The sequence below is a fragment of the Pan troglodytes genome, chromosome 16, assembly GCF_028858775.2.
Source record: "Pan troglodytes isolate AG18354 chromosome 16, NHGRI_mPanTro3-v2.0_pri, whole genome shotgun sequence".
Classification (NCBI taxonomy): domain Eukaryota; kingdom Metazoa; phylum Chordata; class Mammalia; order Primates; family Hominidae; genus Pan; species Pan troglodytes.
This window is the reverse complement of record NC_072414.2, coordinates 67,321,745-67,349,540: the sequence shown is the minus strand read 5'-3', so window position 1 is coordinate 67,349,540 and position 27,796 is coordinate 67,321,745. Positions and strand designations below refer to the sequence as shown.

The 27,796-nt window shown below is 43.2% G+C and overlaps 1 protein-coding gene and 1 pseudogene across 16 annotated transcripts in view; one reads left to right on the top strand and one right to left on the bottom strand.

Annotated features, from left to right (window-relative positions):
* The window catches only part of SIN3A (SIN3 transcription regulator family member A), an 84,567-nt gene that overhangs the window by 41,858 nt on the left and 14,913 nt on the right, over window positions 1-27,796 (top strand). For all 16 annotated transcript variants that reach the window (XM_016927208.4, XM_063794216.1, XM_063794217.1 and 13 more), the window contains 12 exons: window positions 875-1,157; window positions 2,177-2,428; window positions 3,663-3,815; window positions 3,958-4,113; window positions 6,808-6,897; window positions 11,667-11,785; window positions 12,695-12,905; window positions 13,479-13,595; window positions 17,134-17,372; window positions 18,768-18,951; window positions 20,813-21,386; window positions 23,796-23,965. In XM_016927208.4, the coding sequence (XP_016782697.1) occupies window positions 875-1,157; window positions 2,177-2,428; window positions 3,663-3,815; window positions 3,958-4,113; window positions 6,808-6,897; window positions 11,667-11,785; window positions 12,695-12,905; window positions 13,479-13,595; window positions 17,134-17,372; window positions 18,768-18,951; window positions 20,813-21,386; window positions 23,796-23,965 (2,548 nt within the window). The remainder of the gene's footprint in view (window positions 1-874; window positions 1,158-2,176; window positions 2,429-3,662; window positions 3,816-3,957; window positions 4,114-6,807; window positions 6,898-11,666; window positions 11,786-12,694; window positions 12,906-13,478; window positions 13,596-17,133; window positions 17,373-18,767; window positions 18,952-20,812; window positions 21,387-23,795; window positions 23,966-27,796) is intronic.
* LOC112205599 (large ribosomal subunit protein eL13-like) lies at window positions 24,791-25,345 on the bottom strand (annotated as a pseudogene).

Here is a 27,796-nt window from a genome sequence, read left to right as displayed (position 1 = left end):
GTTTAGATACCCTTATATTCTGGCATGGTTCACTGTTGTAAGAGTGTAACTCATCTGAACAATGTAGATGTGTGCTGAAATGATGTATACTGGTATATCAAAGAGTGAATCTTGTTTGGGATATGTAGCTTTATATATATCATCTGAGTATCTGCTTGGTAGAATTATTACAATGAACATATATTCTGTTAAAAATTTTGACCATTCCAAAAATTAGCCGGGCATGGTGGCGGGTGCCTGTAATCCCAGCTACTTGGGAGGCTGAGGCAGGAGAATTGCTTGAACCCAGGAGGCGGAGGCTGCAGTGTGCCGAGATTGTGCTACTGCACTCCAGCCTGGGCGACAGAATGAGACTCTGTCTCAAAAAAAAAAAAAATTGTGGCCAAGTATCTTTGAGTCTAAAACTAAATGGCTTTGGAATTTCAGAGTTCGTGTGTTAATTTTAAAATGCGTAGATGATCTGTTTTCCTGTTTAGAGAAAACCTAGTAGAAAGTGAAATTTTGAGTGAGGTGGCTCATGCCTGTAATCCCAGCACTTTGGGAGGCTAAGGTGGGCGGATCACCTGAGGTCAGGAGTTCGAGACCAGCCTGGCCAACATGGTGAAACCCCACCTGTCCTAAAAATACAAAAATTAGCCGGGTATGGTGGCGCATGCCTGTAATCCCAGCTACTTGGGAGGCTGAGGCAGGAGAATCACTTGAACTCGGGAGGTGGAGGTTGCAGTGAGCCAAGATCCCAAGATTGCACCATTGCAGTCCAGCCTGGGCAACAGAGTGAGACTCCGTCTCAAAAGAAAAAAAAACATGAAATTTTTTCTTAACAGGGTGTTTGTTAAGCTTACAGTTTATCACTTTTCTTTTTGTTTTTTATCAGCATCGACACCCCAGGAGTGATTAGTCGTGTGTCCCAGCTATTCAAAGGCCACCCCGATCTGATAATGGGATTCAACACCTTCTTGCCCCCTGGCTACAAAATTGAGGTGCAAACCAATGACATGGTGAATGTGACAACTCCTGGCCAGGTTCATCAGATTCCCACCCATGGCATCCAGCCACAGCCTCAACCACCACCCCAACATCCTTCCCAGCCTTCAGCCCAGTCAGCCCCAGCTCCTGCCCAGCCAGCTCCTCAGCCCCCACCTGCCAAAGTCAGCAAGGTGAGCACTTGGAAAATATTGCATCAATATGAATGCATCCCTAGAGAGCACCTTCCTTTGATGTTTCCCCTTTATATAAGACTTAGATACTGAGAAACAAAGTTACAAAGATTTCGTCATAGAAAAATGCTGTATGAAAACTTCACTATGACATGGTTCACATTTACACACCACTTACTTAGGTATCTATTTAAATCAACACAGCAACAACTTTCAAGGTCTTTCTTTTTACAGTTTCTGCTTATAAAACCATGAACATCCCAACAGGTGGTGACTTTGTGTAGTAGTAGTTGACAGCACAGATAGAAACCATCGTCTTATCCTGGTCAAATTGTGCTGCTGCCCACATGGTTATTTTATGAAAGTTATTTCACTAACTAGATTATATCAAGCTAAGTAGAAGATCTAATGAATAGTGATAGTGATGATGATGAAGATGGGGTGTTCTTGGTCTAGAACCACACTGTCTGACACAGTAGCCACTAGCCACATAGGACTATTTAAATTAAATTCAGTTTTTCATTTGCACTAGCTTTCAAGTGCTCAGTAACCTCATGTGGCTGGTGGCTATGTATAAGACAGTGCAAATAAAGGACATTTCCATCATCTCAGTTCTACAGGACAGAGTTGGCGTAGAAGACTTTTTTATGTGGAGCTACTGCAACAGTTGTTGTCTTGTTGACATCAAAAGGCTATGTAGAATGAGATTTTTTCTATGTGTACTTGTTGAGCTACTAAGCTAAAACATTGCATATGAAAAATTCTTCCCTGTAATTGGAGATGGCTCCAGTTTTAAGGTTTTATTTAGAAAATGTGAGACTGAAATATTTGTATCAGCATGTTTGAACCGCCTACAACTCCCACTGCTGCCCAGTATGATTTGTGTTGGACTAAAATGACCTGGCCTGAGTGAGTAAATAAAGGATATACGTTGACACCTTGTTTCTCTTTAGTTTGAACTTTCCTTGTATCAACTCATCTATGCATCTGAAGAGAATAAAGATTTCTTTTCTTTTTAGCCCTCCCAACTGCAAGCACATACTCCGGCCAGTCAGCAGACTCCCCCACTTCCACCGTATGCATCCCCACGTTCTCCGCCGGTCCAGCCTCACACACCAGTGACAATCTCATTGGGAACGGCCCCATCCTTGCAGAACAATCAACCTGTGGAGTTTAATCATGCCATCAACTATGTTAATAAGATCAAGAACAGATTTCAGGGCCAACCAGACATCTACAAAGCATTCCTGGAGATTTTGCACACATATCAGGTAAGGAGTGCCCATTCAGCCTGTCTTAACCAGGCCACCCTCTTAGGGCATCTAGTCCAATAACAAGTAACCATTATTGTGTCCATTAATTCATACTGGAAATTAACCAGTTAGAAACTATCATGCATGTTTTTAAAGCCAGTTTGTTTGTTTGTTTGTTTTTCGAGACGGAGTCTTGCACTGTCACCCAGGCTGGAGTGTAGTGGCACGATCTCAGCTCACTGCGATCTCAGCTCACTGGAATCTCCGCCTTCCGGGCTCAAATGATACTCCTGCCTTAGCCTCCCTAGTAGCTGGGATTACAGGCGCCTGCCACCACGCCCAGCTAATTTTTTGTATTGTTAGTAGAAATGGGATTTCACTATGTTGGCTAGGCTGGTCTCGAACTCCTGACCTTGTGATCCGCCCACCTTGGCCTCCCAAAGTGCTGGGATTGCAGGCGTGAGCCACCTGCAATAAATATAGCACCCATGCTATAAAGCCAGTTTTATTTGCCTGACTTGATTGCCCTGCAACATTCAGTCAGGATTTTTTTTTTTTTTTTTGAGACAGAGTTTTGCTCTTTTTGCCTAGGATGGAGTGCAATAGTGCAGTGTCGGCTTACTGCAGCCTCTACCTCCCGGGTTCAAGTGATTTCTTGTATTTTAGTAGAGACGGGGGTTTCAACATGTTGGCCAGGCTGGTCTCAGGTGATCCACCCGCCATGGCCTCCCAAAGTGCTGGGATTGCAGGCATGAGCCACCGTGCCCGGCCTCAGTCAGGATTGTTAGTCACTGTCCCATGAAATGAAACTCTGTTTTATCTGGGACAGTTAGATGGTGATTTATATAGTCTAGTTAATGTACAGTAGGAGGAGGAGAAATTTCTAAGGTTTTGTCTGTTGGTAGTGGTCCCCTGGGCATTAATATTTATTGCCCTAGGCCGGGCATGGTGTCTCACGCCTGTAATCCCAGCACTTTGGGAGGCCAAGACAAGTGCACTCCAGCCTGAGCAACAAGAGTGAAACTCCGTCTCAAAAATATTTACTACCCTAGTTTTGAAAGGAATTGTCATCCACCATCTTCAGCTTTTTTTTTTTCTCAACTTGAAAGTCTATGGTCAGAACGGGTGCTAAGAACGTAGACTTTCTTCTTACATGCAGCCTAAATAGATAACAGTGATTCCAGAAAGCGTGCAAAGATGAGTGACTCAAAACAGTAGCCCAAATGATCTCTTTTCATTTGCAATTCCTCAGAAAGAGCAGAGAAATGCCAAGGAAGCTGGAGGAAACTACACTCCAGCATTGACAGAGCAGGAGGTGTATGCCCAGGTTGCTCGTCTCTTTAAAAACCAGGAAGATTTGTTGTCAGAGTTTGGACAATTCCTACCAGATGCCAACAGCTCCGTGGTATGTTTTTTTAATAAGAATTACACTATTTACTATTATTATCTTAGATAAGTTGGAAAACTGTGCTCAGAAGGGGACTTTTCCTAGATGATATTTGTTTGCTTTGATAAGAGCATTAATCTCATTCATGTGTCTTAATCAGCTTTTAAGCAAAACAACTGCTGAGAAGGTTGATTCTGTGAGAAATGATCATGGAGGCACTGTCAAGAAGCCCCAACTGAACAACAAGCCGCAGAGGCCCAGCCAGAATGGCTGCCAGATCCGCAGACATCCTACAGGAACCACCCCTCCAGTTAAGGTGAGAATGGGCAGCAGCTGCTCATTTTGACACTCACAAGCATTTCTAATGGAGAGGTACTCTAGAGGTGGTCATGTGTTTTGTTGTTGTTGTTGTTGTTTGTTTTTTTGAGACCGAGTCTCGCTCTGTCGCCCAGGCTGGAGTGCAGTGGCACGATCTCGGCTCACTGCAACCTCTGCCTCCTGGGTTCAAGCAATTCTCCTGTCTCGCCCTCCCGAGTAGCTGGGACTACAGGCGCATGCCACCATACCGGGCTGATTTTTTTTTTTTTTTTTTAGTGGAGATGGGGTTTCACCGTGTTAGCCAGGATGGTCTCAATCTCCTGACCTCATGATCTGCCCGCCTCGGCCTCCCAAAGTGCTGGGATTACCTGTGCCCGGCAGTCATGTGTTCTTAAGTGTGTTAACGGTTGGGTCCTAGATATTTGGAGCAAGTTAGTATTGTGTCATAGAAACTCAGTGCAAAGTTTATCTGGCTTTGCAAAAGAGTATTAGAATAACATTGATTGCTTGGATTACTGTACTTTTTTGAGTTCTTTATTATCTCTCTCCTTTGCAATGAGCTGTCATTTCTTTAATGTTTTGGTTGCTACTAAGAATCTCCAATACTTAAAATTTTTTTCCCTTCTTTTTTTTTGAGATGGAGTCTTGCTCTGTCGCCCAGGCTGGAGTGCAGTGGTGTGATCTCAGCTCACTACAACCTCTGCCTCCCGGGTTCAAGCAATTATCCTGCCGCAGCCTCCTGAGTAACTGGGACTACAGGCGTGTGCCACCACGCCCAGCTAATTTTTGCATTTTTAGTAGAGATGGGGTTTCGCCATGTTGGCCAGGCTGGTCTTGAACTCCTGACCTCAGGTGATCCACCCGCCTCGGCCTCCCAAAGTGCTGGAATTACAGGCGTGAGCCACCGCGCCTGGCCCCTTCTTCTTTGATGCTTTAAATCTGCCTTGTGTTAAGAAAGAACATTCTTGAGCTTGAGAATTATTTCAGAAATAAGTGGTCTCTGAGGTCCTCTTGTGAGTAGAGTGCATGTGTTTTTTTGAGATCTCTGGTCTAGAACCCTGTCCTGCTCAAAGTTCTTTGTTGGGGTACCAGATCTTATGTGTATCATCTTAATCTCCAAGGCAGGACCTTTGGGCTGTAGCAGAGGGAAGTCTTAAACTCCTCTTAGTAATCCATTACATGATGTTTTTTGTTATAGTTAACACTGATGGTCTGCCTGCAGAAAACTTAGCTTGCTCCCTTCTTTGATGTAACACAGCTATGATAGGGAGAGGGCTAGTTGTATGTATTGAATGTTGAATTCTTCAGTGAATTTCAAAGCAGTATGTAATATAGAAGAGACAGATATGTCTGCAGAACTAAATAATGACAAAAGTTTGTGGAATTTCTAATAGTAAGAGGTGGCTGATGAATAGTGATTGACTTGACTACAAGGTCTGACGTACTAGGTGTTACTGACACTTTTGAAGTATCCTTTTCATTAGTGTTTGTCATGGTTTCTTCTTTTGAAATCTTTTGAAATCAAGTTGAACATAATAATGGTTTCTATTTCTTCATTTCAGTAAAGAGAATTAGTTATATGGGTAGCAAGAATCAGCTCAGTAGATACACTCCATGCTTGGATTTACGTCCGCCCACTCTTGATTACCTACAGGTGGAAAGAATATAGTGGGGGCTTAAAATTCTCCGCCTACTTTCTCCATAGGCAGTGTAAGCAGAGGCTGCGGCTCTTAAGAAAGTATACTCTGAGATAGCCAAGGTAAATGTGCTGCTTCTCACAAAGTTCGTGCATTTCTTCATAGAGAGTAAGTGGTGGATTTTAAAAGTAACTTCTTGCCTGACAGGATTATATCATGGCCTGTTGGTTCCCTTTAGAAGAACAATATATAAATTAGTCTGAGTGGATATTGCTGGCGTGCCTTTTTTTTTTTTTTTTTTTTTTTTGAGTTGGAGTCTCACTCTGTTGCCCAGGCTGGAGTGCAGTGGCGTGATCTCAGCTCACTGCAACCTCCACCTCCTGGGTTCAAGCGATTCTTCTGTCTCAGCCTCCTGAGTAGCTGGGACCATAGGCGCACACTACCACGCCCAGCTAATTTTTTTGTATTTTTAGTAGAGACGGGGTTTCACCATGTTGGCCAGGATGATCTCAATCTCTTGACCTCATGATCTGCCCACCTTGGCCTCCCAAAGTGCTGGGATTACAGGCATGAGCCACCATGCCCAGCAAATTATGCTTTTTAAGTAAATTTTTAATTGAAATATTATTCAGGGTTAAAGATTGATTTCTGTCAATTTGTGAGCTCTTTTTACAAACAGCCTTTTCTCCCTCAGCTGGTAGGAGAACAAAACAGTGGCATTAGATTCTAAATGAAGTTACTTTGGGCCCCTAAAAAAAGTAAGGATATTCTAAAAATTTGTCACAGTAATGTCATGATCATTTCTGGAGAAAATATTTTGGGGGTAGAATGATCTTTGAACCTCTGTTGTAGAAAGAAACTTAATAGGCAAACTGAAATAGAAAATATGAGTTGAAATCTTAGAGGGTATGGAGTGAGTTGGTTAGAGTTCTCTCATTTGTTTCAAATTATTAATCAGCAGTGGTTTTAGTGATGAAACCATTGAATACAGACAAAAATAAAATTCAGAGAAAACCACTCTTTGAATCTCACATGTTTGTATCTTTCTTTTGCAGAAGAAACCCAAACTGCTCAATCTGAAGGATTCCTCTATGGCCGATGTCAGCAAACATGGTGGTGGAACAGAATCGTTATTTTTTGATAAGGTGAGTAATGGATGAGTTAGATTTGATAGTGCCTGTTAATGCCAAAAGAAAATAATCTTATCCCCCTAGAAGGTTTCGTTTTAAAGGTGTCAGGCTAATTAGGACTTTTTGTTTTTTAACATAGTTTCCCAGTTGTGAGTCCTTTGAGTCTGCTAGTACTATTAGCATAGCTAGAAAAAATGGTAGCATTGTTTGCTTTGGTTTTATGAAGCAGTTTGGGGCAGAAGACAGATTTTTAGAAAATGTATTATGTTTCTCTTGAAAGATGTTTGGAGCTCCCATTGTAGATATCCAGGTCTGTGTGGCAGGCAGTACTAGTGCCTGTACCAATTTTTGAGGATTTAAGATGACTTGTAATCTTATTGCTGTGATAGTTATTTGTAGTACACACATACATAGCATTCAGGGGAATTCTAATTTACTTGCATGTTTTCAAAGCTACCCAGCTGATTCTAATGAGCAACGAGAGTTGAGATTATTGGCATAAATGATGTTGTGTGGTGCCTTAGTTTGGCCACATAAACTTAAGTGTGATTTGCTCCTCGGAGTCAACTTGATGATTAGCAGGAAACTTTCATCAGGGTAGCTGGCACCTGTTGGGCTTCTCACTGGTAGGAATCAACCTGGATTGATCTGTGGTGATTGACTCTATTTTCTGCCTCTTGGGTTTTGCAGAAGGGCAGATGATTTAACATCTCCGTGATTAGTATCTCCTGATCCCTTTCTGTCTGCTGTGCCTATGTGAGCTTTTTGTAGGAGAGTCCTGCAAGAGTGTTGAGTCCTTAGCTCTGATGTGAATCATTACCAAAGTCTGCTTGGGCGGTTGGTGCTCTTAGACAAGTGTGGAAGTCTAGATCACAACCAATAAATGTCAAGAAAAGGGTATGGAAGGGAAGCTATTATAAATTAAGAATTAAGAAATATATAAGCCAAATGTGACATGCAGACTTTGGATTCTGAATTTAAAAGCCAATTTATTTTTATTTTTATTTTTGAGACAGAGCCTCACTCTGTTGCCCAGCTTGGAGTGCAATGGCGCAATCTTGGCTCACTGCAACCTCCGCCTCCCTGGCTCAAGCGATTCTCCAGCCTTAGCCTCCCAAACAGCTGGGACTACAGGCGCCTGCTACCGTGCCCAGCTAATTTTTTCATTTTTAGTAGAGACAGGGTTTAACCATGTTGGCCAGGCTGGTCTTGAACTCCTGGCTTCAGGTGATCCACCTCAGCCTCCCAAAATGCTGGGATTACAGGTGTGAGCCACCACACCTGGCCAGTAGCCAATTTTTAAGACATTAATTAGACAATTGAACTTGACACGGACTCAATATTAGATGCTATTAAGGAATCTTTTTTACATTTTTGGGTTTTTTTTTTTTTTAGACAGAGTCTCGCTCTTGTTGCCCAGGCTGGAGTGAAGTGGTGTGATCTTGGCTCAGTGCAACCTCCATCTCCTGGGTTCAAGCGATTCTCCTGCCTCAGCCTCCCGAGTAGCTAGGATTACAGGCCCCCGACAACGCCTGGCTAATGTTTATATTTTTAGTAGAGATGAGGTTTCACTATGTTGGCCAGGCTGGTCTTGAACTCCTGACCTCGGGTGATCCGCCCTCTTTCGCCTCCCAAAGTGCTGGGATTACAGGTGTGAGCCACCACAGCTGGCCTTTTTTATTTAAGAGATGGGCTCAAGTGATCCTTCTTACCCTCCTGAGTAGCTGGGACTTGCAGGTACACACCACCACACTCAGCTAATTTTTAAAATTTTTTTGGAGAGAGGGGGTCTCAATGTTTTGCCCTGGCTGGTCTCAGACTCCTGGGCTCAGGCAATCCTCCTCCTTCGGCCTCAGCATTTGCCTTCCAAAGTGTTGAGATTACAGGTGTGAGCCACCGTGCCTTGCCTTAAGGAGTCTTCTGAAAATAAGTTAATTTCTAAGAGTAATGGGTTTTTTGTTTTTGTTTTTGTTTTTTTGTTTTTTTTTAATTTTTTTTCTGAGACAGTCTCACTCCATTGCTGAGGCTGGGGTACAATGGCGTGATCTGGGCTCACTGTAACCTCCACCTCCCGGGTTCACGCAATCCTCCTGCCTCAGCCTCCTGAGTAGCTGGGATTACAGGCGCCCACCACCACACCCAGCTAATTTTTGTATGTTTAGTAGAGACAGGGTTTCACTATGTTGGCCAGGCTGTCTCGAACTCCTGACCTCAGGTGATCCGCCTGCCTTGGCCTCCCAAAGTGTTGGGATTACAAGCGTGAGCCACTGCACCCAGTCCTGTAATGGCATTTTCTTAGTACTTTTTCTTAAACATATATACTATATCTAGATGAAATGTCTGGAATTTGCTTTAAAATGCAGTGGTAGGAGAAGTGAGTATAGATGAAACAAAATTTACTATAGATCATTGAGGTTGGGGTGAGTACATAGGTTCGTTATACTTCTGTCTACTTTTATGTATGTTTAAAAGCTAATAAAAAGTAAAGGTAAATAGGATATACAGTATAAAAGGTACAGTGTTCTTTTGTCTTTAGCTTTAAAAGTCTGGATTCTATATAGTGTCTACTGATGAATAGTTAAGAAAAGCATACGGAAGTCTGGAGCAGGGGTTGCTGATAAGCCACTTGGTTTGGTGGCAGTCTGTGGTCTTCACCAAAGGATCACAGTGCTGAATACTTATTTTGGAACTGAAACTCCAGATTGGTAATCTAGCTAGACTAGTTTTACTTTGTCTATGCCATTGATCATTTTTGGGTTTTTGGTATTAAGATGCTCAATATTGTAAATAGAGGAAGAAAAAAGACCAGATCAGAGGACAGAACTATCTTAAGAGAGCGTTATTCCAGATTACCAGAGTTTAAAACAGCCTTGGCAAAGATTCTTGCTGTAAACATGTTAAGAGAGGCAACAGGCCGAACGCAGTGGCTCACGCCTGTAATCCCAGCACTTTGAGAGGCCGAGGTGGGTGGATCACCTGAAGTCAGGAGTTCAAGACCAGCCTGGCCAACATGGTGAAACCCCGTCTCTACTAAAAATACAAAAAAAAATTAGCTGGGCATTGTGGCAGGTGCCTATAATCCCAGCTACTCGGGAGGCTGAGGCAGGAGAATCGCTTGAACCTGGGAGGCAGAGGTTGCAGTGAGCTGAGATCGCGCCATTGCACTCCAGCCTGGGCAACAATAGTGAAACTCGGTCTCAAAAAAAAAAAAGAAAAAGAGGCAACAAAAACCTGAGTAACTCTGATATGGTGTGGAGAATCAAGCATATGAGAAGGTATACTCCGAGATCTCAGTTTTTAAATTGTTATTATGGTAATTTTTTTTTGAGACGGAGTTTCGCTCTTATTGCCCAGGCTGGAGTACAGTGGTGTGATCTTGGCTCACTGCAACCTCTGCCTCCTGGGTTCAAGCGATTCTCCTGCCTCAGCCTCCTGAGTCGCTGGGACTACAGGCGCCCACCACCACGCCTAGCTAATTTTTTTGTATTTTTTTCTTTAGTAGAATGGGGTTTCACTATGTTGGCCAGGCTGGTCTCAAATTCCCGACCTCAGGTGATCCACCCACCTCGGCCTCCCAAAGTGCTGGGATTACAGGCGTGAGCCACTGCGCCCAGCTGGAAAATTTTGAACATACATAAACAGAATAGTAAAATGATTCCTCACGTACCTACCATCCAGCTTTAGCGGTTCCCAATCCTAGCCGGTGTACTTGTTTCATATATATTCCCACCCATCCCAGTTTATTTGGAGACAAATCGCAGATACGTTATTTCATCCATACATATTTTAGTAAGTTTCTTTTTAAAATGACTCCTTTTTGTGGCCGGGTACAGTGGCTCAAACGCCTGTAATCCCAGCACTTTGGGAGGCCAAGGCGGGTGGATCACTTGTGGTCAGGAGTTTGAGACTAGCCTAGCCAATATGGTGAAACCTCGTCTCTACTAAAAATACAAAAATTATCTGGGTGTAGTAGCACATGCCTGTAATCCCACCTACTTGGGAGGCTGAGGCAGGAGAATTGCTTGAACCCAGGAGGCAGAGGTTGCAGTGAGCTGAGATCGCACCACTGCACTTCAGCCTGGGCAACAGCGCTGGACTGCATTTAAAAAACAAAACAAAACAAAAAAACTCCTTATTGCAAACATAATCATTATCACATCTAAAAAAACTACGTTGATTCCTTAGTGTCATCAAATACCAGTTTAAATTTCCCCGTTTTTATTTTATTTTTTTACTTATGAGACAGAGTCTTGCTCTGTCACCCAGGCTGGAGTACAGTGGCATTATCCCAGCTCACTGCAACGTCTGCCTCCCGGGTTCAAGTGATTCTTATGTTTCACTCAGCCACCCAAGTAGCTGGAATTACAGGCGTGTGCCACCATGCCTGGCTAATTTTTGTATTTTTAGTAGAGACGGGGTTTCAGCATGTTGGCCAGTCTGGTCTCGAAGTCCTGGCCTCCAGTGATCCACCCACCTTGGTCTCCCAAAGTGCTGGGATTATAGGCATGAGCCACCACGCCCAGCCACAAATTTCCCCAGTTTTTAAAAACTAATGGCAGGACAGCTGGGCAATATATGACCTCGTCTCTGCAAAAAATTTAGAAATTAGCCAGGCATGGTGGCTCACACCTGTAGTCCCAGCTACTTGGGAGGCTGAGGATGGGAGGCTGCAGTGAGCTGAGATTACACAACTGCGCCCCTTCCTGGGTGACAGAGCGAGGCCCTTTTCAGTTCCCCACTTTAAGAAAAACAAAAACTGTTTTTCTTCCCGTTGTCTCCATAAGGTCCGAAAGGCTCTTCGGAGTGCAGAAGCCTACGAAAATTTCCTACGCTGTCTTGTTATTTTTAACCAGGAGGTGATCTCTCGTGCTGAGCTTGTGCAACTAGTCTCTCCTTTCCTGGGGTAAGTGAAGTGAGGGGCTTAGCCCTGATGCATGATATGGAGACCAGGTAATGTTTGATTTGTGAGAGTATATGACAGGCAAAGTTAATTTACTTGAGATAGATCAGTTGACTCAAATGTTAGTGCCAAAAGAGTCCTGAGAAGTCTTCTAGTCCAGCTCTAGAGATGAGAAAATAGAGAGGGCATTAAGTATTTATTGACTAATGGCCAAGACTAGTGGTCTCCTGATCTTCTAACCAGTGCTGGATGTTTATCAAGAAAAATCTCTCCCAGAGTTCTGGAATTTTTAAAAAAATTATTATTATTATTATTTTTGAGATGAAGTCTCACTCTTGTTCCCCAGGCTGGAGTGTGATGGCGTGATCTTGGCTCACTGCAACCTCCGCCTCCTGGGTTCAGGTGATTCTCCTGCCTCAGCCCCCCGAGTAGCTGGGATTACAGGTGCCTGTCACCACACACCTGGCTAATTTTCGTTATGTTTTTTAGTAGAGACGGTGTTTTACCATGTTGGCCAGGCTGGTCTAGAACTCCTGACCTCAGGTAATCCACCTGCCTCGGCCTCCCAAAGTGCTGGGATTACAGGCGTGAGCCACTACACCAAGCCTGGAATCTTTACTATATTTGACAACCTAAGAATTATGTGAACATTAAAGCAATATTCTTGATCAAAAGAATGGCTTGTTATTTTGCCTGGTTTCGGTACAACTCTTTGATCACCACTTTAACTGATCTGAGAGTATTTTATTAGAAAAAGGGGAAACCAAATGCTCAGAAGCAGTTCTTCTTAGGCAGGAAATAATTCATCCCTGGTAGCAGATTTCTGATCCAAAACCAGATGGTAGTAGTCATACCTCAGGATAACTGCATCCTGCCCCTAATTGCTTGTCACTTTTTGGTTTGATTCTTCAGGAAATTCCCTGAGTTGTTTAATTGGTTTAAAAACTTTCTGGGCTATAAGGAGTCTGTACATCTGGAAACTTATCCAAAGGAGCGAGCCACAGAGGGCATTGCTATGGAGATAGATTATGCTTCTTGTAAACGATTGGGCTCCAGCTATCGAGCCTTACCAAAGAGTTACCAGCAGCCCAAGTGTACAGGACGGACTCCTCTCTGTAAAGAGGTAAGGCCTTCCCTAGCAAAGATCAGCCCTGGGTCCTCAGCTTTTTCCAGAAGGGAGTGGTGGTACCAAGGATTGAGAATTTATATGAATGATGAAATTAAGAACCCTTTTAATCCTTTTTAAAAAGAAAATGTTTTCTACTTTTTTGCTTGTTTTTGAGACAGGGTTTTGTTTTGTCACCCAGGCTGTAGTGCAGTGATGTGATCACGGCTCATAGTGCCTCAACCTCCTGGGCTCAAATGATCCTCCCAAGTACCTGGGACTTATACATGCCTTCACACCCAGCTAAAAATATAAAAATAAAAGTTTTTAGTTTTGTAAAGATTGGGTCACTCCTCCTGGGCTCAGGTGATCTTCCTGCTTTGTCCTCCCAAAGCACTGGAATTATATTTCCGCTTATATTCAGCACCCTTTTCTTACTAATATCTTTTTGTAAACTTGCTAAAGGTGAAATTTGTGAAGTAATGTTAGTTGCCTATTTCTCTGCTAGAGTTTTGTCTTTTCATTCAGAATGCTTAATCACCAGAAAGCTTTTTTAGGCTTTTGTTTCAGTCTCTCTTCTTCTACCCAAAGGTTTTAAATGATACCTGGGTTTCCTTCCCTTCGTGGTCTGAGGACTCTACCTTTGTGAGTTCCAAGAAGACTCAATATGAAGAACATATTTATCGTTGTGAAGATGAACGCTTTGAGGTACAAGCTTGTTTGGCATTTGAAGTTGGGGGAAATGGGAGATGCTCAGTGAGACTATCAGTACCTGTCTCTGAGGGGTATTAAGATGGAAGAGCCAAAGGCTCACATTCTTCTATGGTATGTGCTTGTTGTGGTACTTTCCATGCTTTATGCATTGGTCAAATGTATATATTAGTACATGCTCTATGGCAAATGTGACTTATCTAGGCCACTTTAGCCCTTTTAACTGAAATTGTCCATTGATGACTAAATAATAGTTCTTTTGATTTTGCATGGCATTTTAAGATTATTATGTTTTGCATGGTGAAGAAAATCACTATCCTAAGGTTTATAGTACTTCCTTGAAGCTGTTTTTAAATTATTTAAGATCTGTGTGTATTGTTACCCTTAGCAAGTATCTTGCCATGGTTAGCAAACCAGCTCTGAGAACTGGAATTTTTCTTTCATGTTTCTGGTATTGATTGCTTTGTTGTTTTTTTGTTTGTTTGTTTTGGTTTTTTTTTTTTTGAGACGGAGTCTCGCTCTGTCTCCCAGGCTGGAGTGCAGTGGCGCGATCTCGGCTCACTGCAAGCTCCGCCTCCCAGGTTCATGCCATTCTCCTGCCTCAGCCTCCTGAGTAGCTGGGACTACAGGCGCCCGCCAACACGTCTGGCTAATTTTTTGTATTTTTATTAGAGACGGAGTTTCACCGTGTTAGCCAGGATGGTCTCGATCTCCTGACCTCGTGATCCACCCGTCTCGGCCTCCCAAAGTGCTAGGATTACAGGTGTGAGCCACTGCGCCCAGCTGATTGCTTTGTTTTGTTTTTTTTTTTTTGAGACAGGGTCTCATTCTGTTGCCCAGGCTGCAGTGCAGTGGCACAATCACAGTTCATTGCAGCCTCAACCTTCCAGACTCAAGTGTGATCCTCCCACCTCAGACCCCCACCCCTACCCGCCACCGAGTGGCTGGGACTACAGGCATGTGCTACCATGCCTGGGTACATTTTTTTTTTTTTTTAAACTTTAAATTCTGGGATACATGTGCAGAACATGCAGGTTTGTTACATAGATATACATGTGCCTTGGTGGTTTGCTGCACCTATCAACTCATCATCTAGGTTTTAAGCCCCACATGCATTAGGTATTTGTCCTAATGCTCTCCCTCCCCTTGCCTCCTACCCCCTGTGGCTAATTTTTTGTTTTTTATAGAAACAGTGTTTTACTACATTACCCAGGCTGGTCTCAAACTCTTGGGTCCAAGCGATCATCCCACCCTGGCCTCCCAAAGTGCTGGGATTACACACATGAGCCACCATACCTGGCCTGATTGGCTCCTTTTGAAAGAAGGTTAAATTAGGGACCCCTTTCTTTTTAAAGACAGAGTATTGCTCTGTTAACCAGGCTGGAGTGCAGTGGTGTGATCTCGGCTCACTGCAACCTCTGCCTCACGAGTTTAAGCCATTATCCTGCCTCAGCCTCCCAAGTATCTGGGACTACAGGTGTATGCCGCTACACCCGGCTAATTTTTTTTGTATTTTTAGTGGAGATGGGTTTCACCATGTTGGCCAGGCTGGTCTTGAACTCCTGACCTCAAGTGACCCACCCGTCTTGGCCTCCCAAAGTGCTGGGATTACAAGTGTGAGCCACTGCGCCTGTCCCAGGAGCTTTATTTTGAAGTAATTAGGAAGGGAAGAGTGGAGTGAATAAATGAGGTGGTAGAAGGCCCCATACCACCTATATCAGGAGAGGGACTACTGAAAGTGGGCTCAAAATCCCCAGTGTGTTTATATGTCTGGTTTACATTATCATTTTTAAAAAGGGAAGTCTGGTTTGTCTAAAGATGTAAAATGATATGTATCCTATTTAGTGTATCTGTTACATTAAATTGACTGGCTGTGCTTATTTGTGTGGATAGGTATCTTGCTGGGTTTTTGTTTGTTTGTTTGTTTGTTTTGGTACTCTTTTAGCTCTTTGCCAGTTTTCCCGCCTCACACTTGCTTCAGCTGTTTCTGGTGTGTTTTTAATTGAGAACCACATGCTGCCTGGCCGCTGGCAGGTGGTTGGCCATCTTTGCCCCAGCATTTATAAGGAGTTGCACCTATTTGCAGAAAGCTAAATCAAGACAGATGTTAACTTCCATTGGGAGTGTTATCAAGCTAAAGAAGGCATTTCTTTGTTACTTACGTTTAGTAAGGTTAGCTGATGAGTTAGCAGAGCTTGGCATTTGTTTTTGACAGAGTGTTCCTATCCTCTCTCAGCTGGTATGCCTCCAAATGAGAGGCAACTTCATTTCCCATTTGTGACTACAAGGGCAAACATGAAAGAAGTGGGGTGTGCATGTGTTTAAGATTTGGTGGGATGAGCTAGTTTGAAGGAATGTGCGTTACCAATCAAGATAGGTTAGTAATGCCTCAGTACAGACAACTCCCACATCTGAGTGACTTGTAAAACCAATGGGTTTAATTTCTAATCATTCTACATGTACATTGATGTTTAGCAGGGGATTTGGCGTATCAGAATTACTTGGGGATTCAGGCCAAGGGATTGTTGCCATTATGAATGTTGCTAGTCACTAGGAGGAAAAGAGAGCTTGGAATGATCTCACACCTTTAAATGCTGCAGCCTAGAAGTAATAAACATTACTTCTACTCATCTCATAACAACTCATTGGTCAAAACTAGTTACATGGCCCTATCCAATCATAAGGGAGCCAGGAAGTTTAGTCCATTTTTTGTTCATAATTGGAGAGCAAGAGGGGCCAGAAATATTGACCAAATGACTACCACATTCCCAAAAGAAGAAAACTTAGGGAACACTTCTGCAAACAGTTGGTTGTAGACCGTTGAGACTGCTCATTTACTTCATTTTCTGTTTCTCATTTAGAGAACCTTATTTTAAGCTAGGGAAAAAGTACACTCAAAGGTTGCCAGGAGTCCAATAAGAATTTAAATGGTTACCCGCAGCTGCAACAGTGAATTCCTTAAGTTATGATAGTCACTGCTCTTATTATTACTGGATGTGGAACAAGGCTATTGAATATTTAAGTATTTGAATATACTTAAATATTTCAAGTTAAACCAAAAAACTCTCAAGACAAAGCGGTCTTTTGGGATTGTTTTGATTGTTATTGTTTGTTCATAATGGATCTTAGCAATTCAGGAAAGTTCAGGGAAACGTTTCAGTAAAGTCATCTCCTGTTTGGTTCCTCTGGTCTAAAATCAGTAGTCCTAAGCAAAGCACATGGTGGTGGTGGCGGCAGCGGCGACGGTGGTGGTAATAACTACCATTTATCCAACTTCATCCTGTGGTTCTTATGTGCCAGGTATTGTGCTAAATACTTTATGTGGATTGTATCATTTAATCCAGACACAGGCTTGTGAGAGTAATAGATGCTGTTATCCCTATTTTGCTGATAAAGAAACAGTCTTATGTAGCTAGTAGGGCAGAACCAGGATTCAAATCCAAGGAGTTTGACTCCCTACCTTATTCTTCTAACCATTACTCTATTCTATTTTGATTTGGGTCCTGAGCATACCCTTCTTTGTCTTCCTCTTCAGCTTGATGTAGTTTTAGAGACCAATCTGGCAACAATCCGGGTTCTGGAAGCAATACAGAAGAAGCTTTCCCGCTTGTCTGCTGAAGAACAAGCCAAATTTCGCTTGGACAACACCCTTGGGGGCACATCAGAAGTTATCCATAGAAAAGCACTCCAGAGGATATATGCTGATAAAGCAGCTGACATCATTGATGGTCTGAGAAAGAATCCCTCCATTGCTGTTCCAATTGTCCTTAAAAGGTACCTGAGCAAATGTGCCCTTAGTGCTTTAGTGTACTTCACTACCGGTTCAGTGTCTCATTAAATAAGGCTCTCATTTTCAACCTGGTTGTCCCATGAGACCTCTCTTTCTCCCCAACCCTGGTTGTTGGAATTCAGGTGCAGAATGGAACTTCTTTTGGGGGTCCTGTGTAACCAACATTAGAGAACAAATCTTGTAAGTTCATGGTGGAAGGCTCTGTGTGTATGTTTGGGGGAGTATTTTAAAATACAGAAAAGAAAAGAAGATAATTACCACCCATGTTCCTGCCACACTCAGGACTAACTGTTGTTAACATCTTTGTGGTTTGTTTGTTTTTGTTTTGTTTTGTTTTGAGACAAGATCTCACTCTTTCACCCAGGTTGGAGTGCAGTAGTGTGAACACAGCTCACTGCAGCCTCAACTTCCCAGGCTCAGGTGATCCTCCCACCTCAGCCTCCCGAATAGCTGGGACTACAGGAATGTGCCACCACACCCAGCTAATTTTTATTTTATTTTTTTTAATAGAGATGAGGTCTTGCTATATTTCCCAGGCTGGCCTCTAACTCCTGGGCTCAAGCAATCCTCCTGCCTTGGCCTCCCCAAAGTGCTGGCATTACAGGCACAAGCCACACCACACCCAGCCCCATGTCATTATTGACCACACTGTGAATCCTTTGTTAGGAGCTTGGTTCTCTCTCAGTATCATCTGGTAAAAATTAATTCTTATTTGCTGCACAGTTCACAAATACCCAGATTTGATTTATCCTCCCTCATCTTCCCCTCAAGAGCTGGCACAGATTGATGGTTTCTTCTCCCTGATCTTCCCCTCAAGAGCTGGCACAGATTGATGGTTTCTTCTTCTTGCCTGTAGCATTTAACTTCTGGCTTTTGAGATACAGGTTATTCTTCAGTTTTAGTGCTTTTTTTTTGTCTTAGTCTGTTCTCTTCTGGGTTATTAGAATCAGTTCTGATCAGAACTTTCCTGACTGTATCCAGAGGAACATAACTGTGCAAGTTCTCTTGTCTTGGACTTCTGTGTTTCTATTAGCGTTGTGAACGTTTTGCAAAGTCCTATAGCAAAGAAACAAGAACTCTTTTTTTCAAGGAATACTTATACCTGAAAGATATTCCCTGGAATGCTGTTTTTAAGTAACCATTCTAGGTAAATTATTTGACTTTGAGATAAATCATTTCCTCAAAGTAAGTCTTGGATGAGTAATTCCCTCATGAAACAGAGTTCAAGACTGGTTTGATAGCATCCCAAGTTGCCAGTAATTTTGAGAGACCTAATATAGCTTTGCACTTTTCTCGAAATAAAGTAAGCCTGGCAAATTTCTTTCTTCTAAACCCTCTGAATTCCCATGTGTTGTTTCCATCCCTTCCCGCTTCACTAGGTTGAAGATGAAAGAGGAAGAATGGCGAGAAGCACAGAGAGGCTTTAACAAAGTATGGCGAGAACAAAATGAGAAATACTACTTGAAGTCTCTGGACCACCAGGGGATCAACTTTAAACAGAATGACACCAAGGTCCTGAGGTCTAAGAGCTTACTCAATGAGATTGAGAGTATCTATGATGAGGTGAGCTGGGGTTTTCTGCATCTGTGAGAGGACTCTAGTCTATATTTAGCACAGCTTTGATTTCTGGAAATTACCTTTGTTAAATGCAGGTGAGACTCTCTAAGACCTGTTGATTCTTGCTTTATAGCTGTCATAGCCTTTTCTATTCCTCATTCTACCATTTTAAATCTAAACTATACCTTTAATACCTAAGCTGTTTGACTAGTTTCCTAGTTTACTGTCCTGGTTTCAACTTATACCTCCTGCCTCCATTTTCCACTTCTCCGACTACCTGTTTCCTTTAAACAATAATACCTTGTATCCATATAGTCCCATCTCTCCTTACTACAGCTTCAAAATTTGTCATTGACCACCAAACTCTTTGTAATCCTTGCTTATTCAGCATGCCTACCAGGACTATAAATAGTACTAGGAGCTAGGATCAGAGATGAATAAGCAATAAATCCTGGTTTCCGTGGGCTCAGTTTTAGGAGATGGATAGAAACATAAATGCAGTGCAATTGGGAATTCCTGGAGTGGGGTGATCCTGAACTTTAAAAATAGTAAAATGAGCTCTTATGTGAACTTAATCAGGCCGGGCACAGTGGCTCATGCCTGTAATCCCAGCACTTTGGGAGGCTGAGGCGGGCAGATCACCTGAGGTCAGGAGTTAGAGACCAGCCCAGCCAACATGACGAAACCCCGTCTTTACTAAAAATACAAAAATTAGCCGGGCGTGGTGGTGTGCACCTGTAGTCCCAGCTACTCGGCAGAATGAGGTGGGAGAATGGCTTGAACCTGGGAGGTGGAGGATGCAGTGAGCTGAGAACATGCCACTGCACTCCAGTCTGGGTGACAGAGCAAGATTCCGTCTCAAAATCAATAAAATAAATAAACTTAATCCTCCATATTTTGCTGATGTTACTTTGTCACCCTCCGTACCCCCACCCCAGAAGTAAAGTAAATCCCAGACCTCATATCATATCCTCTATATAGATACTAATCCAGAATTTTGAAAGATAGTCCCACTGGGCACAGTGGCTCACGCCTGTAATCCCATCACTTTGGGAGGCTGAGGTGGGCAGATCACTTGAGGCCAGAAGTTCGAAACCAGCCTGGCCGACAGGGTGAAACCTCATCTCTACTAAAAATACAAAATTAGCCTGGCATGGTGGTGCACTTCTTAATCCCAGCTACTCAGGAGGCTGAAGCATAAGAATGGCTTGAACCCGGGAGACGGAGGTTACAATGAGCCAAGATTGCTCCACTGCACTCCAGCCTGGGTGACAGAGCAAGACCCTGCCAAAAAAAAAGAAAGATGGTTCCAATTCTGTCCTACTCTCCCTGTAAGTCATCGGTGTGTAGAAGGTACCTGTATTTTGACATCAAACCACGTCTCTGTCATTACCTATTTGTTTCTGGAAGAGGGACAAAAATTATTGTTATAGTCAGGTCCTAAGTTTTGTTTTGAGACAGAGTCTCACTCTGTTGCCCAGGCTGGAGTGCAGTAGTACGATCTCGGCTCACTGCAACCTTTGCCTCACGGGTTCAAGTGATTGTCTTGCCTTAGCATCCCAAGGGCTGGGATTACGGGCACCTACCACCATGTTCAGCTAATTTTGTTATTTTTAGTAGAGGCGGGGTTTCACCATATTAGCCAGGCTGATCTCAAACTCCTGACCTCAAGTGATCGCCCTCCTCGGCCTACCAAAGTGCTGGGATTATAGACGTGAGCCACCGCTCCCAGTCCCAGGTCCTAAGTTTTTGATTAGAAAAATATAGACACTGTGGTTGATAATGGGATGTATGGCTGATGTGGTCTTGTAGACATGTTGTCGCTGTAGACATCTCACAGAATACTTTTGTGTCTCTGTCCCATCAGAGGCAAGAGCAGGCTACGGAAGAGAATGCTGGTGTACCTGTTGGCCCACACCTCTCACTTGCGTATGAAGACAAACAAATACTGGAAGATGCTGCTGCTCTGATTATCCACCATGTGAAGAGGCAGACAGGCATTCAGAAGGAGGACAAATATAAGATAAAACAAATCATGCATCATTTTATTCCAGATTTGCTCTTTGCCCAAAGAGGTGATCTCTCAGATGTGGAGGAAGAGGAAGAAGAAGAGATGGATGTAGATGAAGCCACAGGGGCAGTTAAGAAGCACAATGGTGTTGGGGGCAGTCCCCCTAAGTCCAAGTTACTGTTTAGTAACACAGCAGCTCAAAAATTAAGAGGAATGGATGAAGTATACAACCTCTTCTATGTCAACAACAACTGGTATATTTTTATGCGACTGCACCAGATTCTCTGCCTGAGGCTGCTACGGATTTGTTCCCAAGCCGAACGGCAAATTGAAGAAGAAAACCGAGAGAGAGAATGGGAACGGGAAGTGCTGGGCATAAAGCGAGACAAGAGTGACAGCCCTGCCATTCAGCTACGTCTCAAAGAACCTAGTGAGTGCCGAGACCTCTGATTTACAGAGGATGTGTGAGGTTGAGGACCTTAGAGCCACCTAGACTTGGGACTGCTTCTTTTATTAATAGAGCACAGGCATTAGAGTCTGTGTAGTTAAACTCTCTGAACCTGTTTATCTGAAAAATGGAGGCGCTAGTTGCCTTGTGGTGTTGCTTTGTGCAAAGTATCCTATGCAGGGCTTAGATCATGCACACTTGGTCAGTGGTTGGTACTGTGGACGCACCTGGGAAGGGGGTATCACAGTTAATTTCTCAAATGGCAGATTTCTGGGTTACTGCCATCTGTTTCAAAGTACAGATAGAGACTAAACTGTCACAGTCAATTTCAATCCATGACAGAACATAAATTCCTAGTGCTTAAAAGAGAATTTTCTTATATTTTTGAGCAGGACTTCTGTTTAACCAGTGGGGTTTATGGCTCATTCTTAATATGTAGAAATAGTTTATGGAAAGGAGACTGGAACTCAAAAGGTGATATGAGACATGGAGAACAGGCAGGACAGGGATAAAGATGTAGAACTCAGGAAAAGGAAAGTAAGTGAGGGTTCAGGACGCTGTCATGTGCTTTATGTAATTTTGTGCTGCCTGCTTCCAGTTCACTTCATAAATTATGTACTTGAGCTGTGAGCCAAAAGCTTTTTCATGAAGCATTTCTTCTGGGCTCTTAAGGAAATAGCCAACCTGAGGAGTGTATCTTCTTTTTTTTTTTTTATGTGTTGCTGATGTAGGAAGCCCAGATATGGCCCTAGCTTTCTATCTGTTGAGGAGCTAATGACACTGAAAAGTAATTCTGAAAGCTTTTATCTAGACTAGTCCTAGCTCGAAAGAGATAAATTTTAGATCTCATTGTGGTGATTCCATCTACTTGGGTAGAAATTAGAAATTAAATGGCCTATTCCTGGCTTGGCCACTGACTTAACCTGGTTTGAGGCTTACATAATGTTGTCTTGTCTGATAATGCCAACCCTCACACCACAGCTTGTTTGGACAAATCTGTGGTTTGGACTCAAAACTTTATTCTGGCATAAAAGCAGTTTTCATAGCAGTGGTATATTTTGGAGTCTATAGCCTATACCTATTCTATGGAGCTAAACAATGTGATAGTCTGTGATGAAACTCAAGCCAGTTGCCTCTTTTAAACAGTATTTGTCCTGTTTTGCCTGTTTTTTAATGAATTCGTCAGACTTCAGATAAATGGAGACAACTTGGTTTTGCTCCTAGCCTTTTTTCTCCAGCACAAACACAACTAGCAAGTAACCAATTAGTCAGTGACAAATAGTTCGTTTTGTAACTTTTTTCATTTTAGTCAACTTTTTGTTGAAGTGCAATGTATAAGCCGGGTGCAGTGGCTTACACCTGTAATCCCAGCACTTTGGGAGGCCGATGTGGGAGGATCACTTGAGGCCAGGAGTTTGAGACCAGCCTGGTTAATAAGTGAGACCCCATCTCTACAAAAAAATACATATAAGGTACGGCATGTATATATAGAAAAGTATACAAATCAGAATTGTGCAGCTCAGTGAATTTTTACAGACTAGACGTACCTATGTTCAAGAAACGAAACATAACCAGTACTCTGATAACCAGTCCTTTTTCCACTTTGTTGATTTCTAACACTAGAGATTAGATTTGTCTATTTTTGAACTTCATATAAATGGGTCTTTAGTAAGCTAAAGGCAGCACTCTTTAATATTCCTTGTGCCCTCTGCTAGTTGCCAAATGTCTTTAACAACTGATGAGATTTATTCTAGCTAGTGATTGAAATGATTCATGTGCAGCAACTACAGATGATTTAATGCAATTTGTGAAATACAACGTAGCGAATCCATTTTTAAACAAAAGGACTTTGACAAATGCAGATTACTTCATTATTCATAAAGGATTTAATTTGCACTCCTATTTTTGTGTTCCCAAGAGGTTTCCCAGTGCTGGAGTATGGCTGTGTCTGCCTTTCCTCATCTGTACTTCATGCTTCATTGAAATAGCTTTATGAGCAAGTGACCCATGTGAGGAATGCTCTTGTGCAGGCTGGGAGAGCAGGTTCCTCTCTCAGCAGGGGAGCCAACAGCTCTTTGAAGGACTGGCTTCCCTAGGATATTTTCCTCTCTGAAAGTGGCCCAGCAGTACCATAAAGAAGTATCTTTCTAGCATGGTAGTTAGAATATTAGAAGCCACTGTTAAAGTTGCAGAGTCACTCTGATAGTGCTGGTGATTGTAGTCACCTGTCGGAATTCATCTCTGTTTACATTGGAATGAGTGAGTATATTTTGAATACCTAGCGTTCATACTTTCAAATGCCATTTAGGCCAGCTGTGGGATTTGCCCTGTATTCTATCCCTAGTCTTTTCTTAGCAAGGTAAGGCCTCACCAATCCCATCTCTCCCACAGTGGATGTTGATGTAGAAGATTATTACCCAGCTTTCCTGGACATGGTGCGGAGCCTGCTGGATGGCAACATAGACTCATCACAGTATGAAGATTCACTGAGAGAGATGTTCACCATTCATGCCTACATTGCCTTTACCATGGACAAACTGATCCAGAGCATTGTCAGACAGGTGAGGGCATGGAGGAGGCTAGGGTGAGTAAGGGAAGAAATCCTTACCTAGAGATGGGCCAGGCAAGGAAAAGGAAAGGCAACTTTTTCATGTAACAGTGTTTATGAACGTAGGGTTCTGAAGAGAGGAGGGGAGGTAAATGTGATGCCTGATTTCTCATGTTAACAAAGTTGCAGTGTATGAGCCTGCCTACCCCATATCCTTTCTTGCTGGCCACCTGTAGAGTGCAGTGGTCCTGACCCCAGCTTCCTGCACAACTTGTCTATCTCTTACCTTGTCTGCCATGGGTAAGCACACAGTGTGGAACATTGCGTCTTCCATAGGTGTTGGTAAGTTTTTTTTTTTTTTTTCCTTAAATAGAGACAGGGTGTCACTGTTTTGCCCAGGCTGGTCTTGAACTTCTGGTCTCAAGTGATCCTCCTGTCTTGGCCTCTTAAAGCGCTGGGATTATAGACACGAGCCACTGCGCCTGGTCAAGGTGTTGGTAACTCTTATGTACTTTCATTGTTTAATATTTGAAATTCTTTTTATAAGAAAGGGTTCACATAACATCTTTTATAATACTCTGCCCACCTCACTCATCTGCGGTTCCCTCTAAGTTAGGTTTCTGGTTGGTTTTGTGTGTTCTTCCTATGGCACCCTGGGAACTTGTAAACATGTTGTTCTTTACAACAATGATATAAAAAATAGCTTGTAACAGATAGTCACATTTCTACTTCTTGGACTTGAGTTCTGAACTCCCAGAGAGATTGTTGGTTAACTGCTTTTTTCTTTTTCTGGAGACCCAGCTTTACTGCTGATTGACTGCAAGTCCCCAGCAGGGCTTCATTTTTCCTTTTCAGCATCCTGTTCTGTGGCTCCCTTGGCCCTTTTTGCCCATATGCCAAAGAGCTGAAAATTGATGTGGGCTGTGTGAAGACTGGCAAATACCTTAAAGTTCTTAGTGATGATTCCGGCTTTCTCCTTCTTATAGACGTACTATGTGGGCATTATTGGTCCTGTCAGCTGGGTGGCTGATTAGAGTTTTTCAGAACTGTCTCCCTTCTTGGGGGCTAAGAGCTTCCTGGAGAAGAGGTTGAGCTTGGAGTCTTACTCCTTCAGGTGCTGAACATTGGCCCACAGGGACATGGTGTACTAATTCCACCCTCTTGTGGATGCTGGTCACCCTTAACTCTTCTAAGCTGAAGCCCCTGCCAGCTTGTACTTTGGTGTGATACCACACTGTGGGGCAGCTTACCATGGGCCAGATGGGTCCAGATGCAGGGTGCAGGTCAATGTGGTATGCTTTTGCTTGCATCTGCAGATCTTCTGGGCTGGCTGGTTGAACCACGTGGCCATGGGCCACTGCAATTCCTTGTGGAAGTAGGGCTTTAGGATCATGCTGTTCCACCTGGGTACCGTGGCTACCTACAGCCCTCTTCCATAGAATAGCTCAGCAGAAAGGCGGTGAAGTACTTAAGTGAAAACTTGTAAAAAGCAATTTCTAATTCTAGAATCCACACTGCCACTGTAGAAGGAAAGAGCTTGTTGCTTAATGTTCTCTTGGGCTAAAATATTGAATTCTTTGCAAAGTACCCATGCTTTTGCCTTGGTTTTGGAAGGGTGCGTGCCTCTGTACTCCTCCCACAGTATCTACACAGGATTGAGGAAGAGCCCTTCACATAAATGAACCTTAACATCTGGGGGAAAGTTGTCAGATAGTTGTTTCCAATAAGTTGAAGAAGTTGTTAGGCCTTCCCATAAGAGGTCTGGATGGTAACTGGCAGAAATCATTAGATGGATACATAGTCACCCATAGTCATACTTTTTCAGACTAATCTTCCTTAACTTCCCTGAAATTTATATAAAATACAGACTCCAGTTACCCTGTGCTTATGTTGCTGATTACAGGCTTGCTGCTGCTTCAGCTAGGAACGAAGTCTTTCATACCACCAGCACAGCTTAAAAAAAAATCCAATAAAACTAACTTTTAATAATTCTGAGGTTGGTTTTCGAAACAATAGTTACAATTATTTACTGTATCTGGTTATGATTTTGAAACAGTAATAAATACTATCTCCACCCACCCCTGCTTTTTTTTTTTTTTTTTAATGGAAACAGGTTTCATCCAGAAAACCCCAAAACAGTGACTTTTTTTTTTTTTTTTTTTTCCAACCCAGCGTCTCACTCTATTGCCCAGGCTGGAGTGCAGTGGTGTGATCAGCTCACGGTAGCCTTGACCTCCTACCTCAGCCTCCCAAGTAGCTGGGACCAAAGGGGCCACCACACCGGCTAATTTATTGTACTTTTTGTAGAGATGGAGTTTTGCCATGTTGTCCAGGCTGGCCTCAAACTTATGGGCTCAAGCAGTTCACCTACTTCAGCCTCCCAAAGCGCTGCGATTACGGGCATGAGCCACTGTGCCCAGCCTACAGTGACTTTTTAAAACATTTTCAAGCTTCTCAACTCCTTTAACTGGAGGTATCTCTTCTCTCATTCTCCTCATATTTGGTGTTCCCTCAGGTTCCACTGCTGACTGGATGTACAACATATATTTCAAGGTCAAGGCTGGTCATGGTGGCTCACGCCTCTAATACCAGCACTTTGGGAGTCCAAGGCGGGCAGATATATTGAGTCCAGGAGTTGGAGACCAGCCTGGGCAACATGGGGAAACACTATTTGTATTAAAAATACAAAAAATTAGCTGGGCATGGGGGCCCATGCCTGTAGTCCCAGCTACTCAGGAGGCTAAGGTGGGAGGATCATCTGAACCCAGGAAGTTGAGGCTGCAGTGAGCCGTGATTGCACCATTGCATTCCAGCCAAGTGAAGCCATTACATTTATCTTACCTATTGTAGGCTGGCTTAAGAGGGATTTGTATTAAGAATACAATAGGCAACCCCACAGACATCCAAGTACAGAACTCAAAATACGACCACACCATGGAAGGACTGGGCTGGGAGGTGATTTTTCTCTCCTGCATGCCTTCACTCTGGACTTCTGCTCCATGCTTGTGCTTTGCTCTGCAGATGAACATACGGCATGTGCTCCAGGCTCCTCCAGCCTCTGAGGCTTTGGCTTGCCCTCCCAGTACCCCTGGTCCCAGTGTTACTAGACCTTTCCATACAGATGCTCCTCCTCAAAAAAATCTATTGAACACCCTCTCTGTCATTTCCAATTAGCAAGATAGAGAATCTGATCTGCTTAGCAGTGGGGGTGGGAGTTCCGTAGCTGTCTCTGGATTTGTAGTGCTGTCTTTTCCGAAGACTCGAGGAGGGGCCAGATATCCAAAAAGAGGGTATGGGTGGGGAATCAGTAATACAGTCTACTTCGACAAGAAAGTATAAAGTAGAGGCGGTGGCTCACGCCTGTAATCCCAGCAGTTTGGGAGGCCAAGGCGGGTGGATCACTTGAGCTCAGAAGTTTGAGATCAGACTGGGCAACATGGCAAAACCCCGTCTCTTCTGAAAATACAAAAAAGTTAGCTGGGCGTGGTGGCACATGCCTGTAGACCCAGCTACTTAAGAGGCTGAGGTGTGGGAGGGTTGCTTGAGCCCAGGAAGTTGAGGCTGCACTGAGCCAAGATCACGATGCCACTGCACTCCAGCCTGGGCGACAGAGCGAGACTCTGTCTCAAAAAGAAAGTAGAAAGTGGAAGCATCTGTATGTATGATTGAAGTCATGCTTTCCATCTGTTTTTTTCCACCTTTTCTTTTTTCTCTCTAAAACACTGTATCTTAATCTTCCTCATGATATCAAGTACTCATAAGCATTATTTTAATGGTTGTATCAGAATCCTTTATCTGGACTCATTGTGATTTATTTATCCATCTGTAGTTGCTGGAGATACTG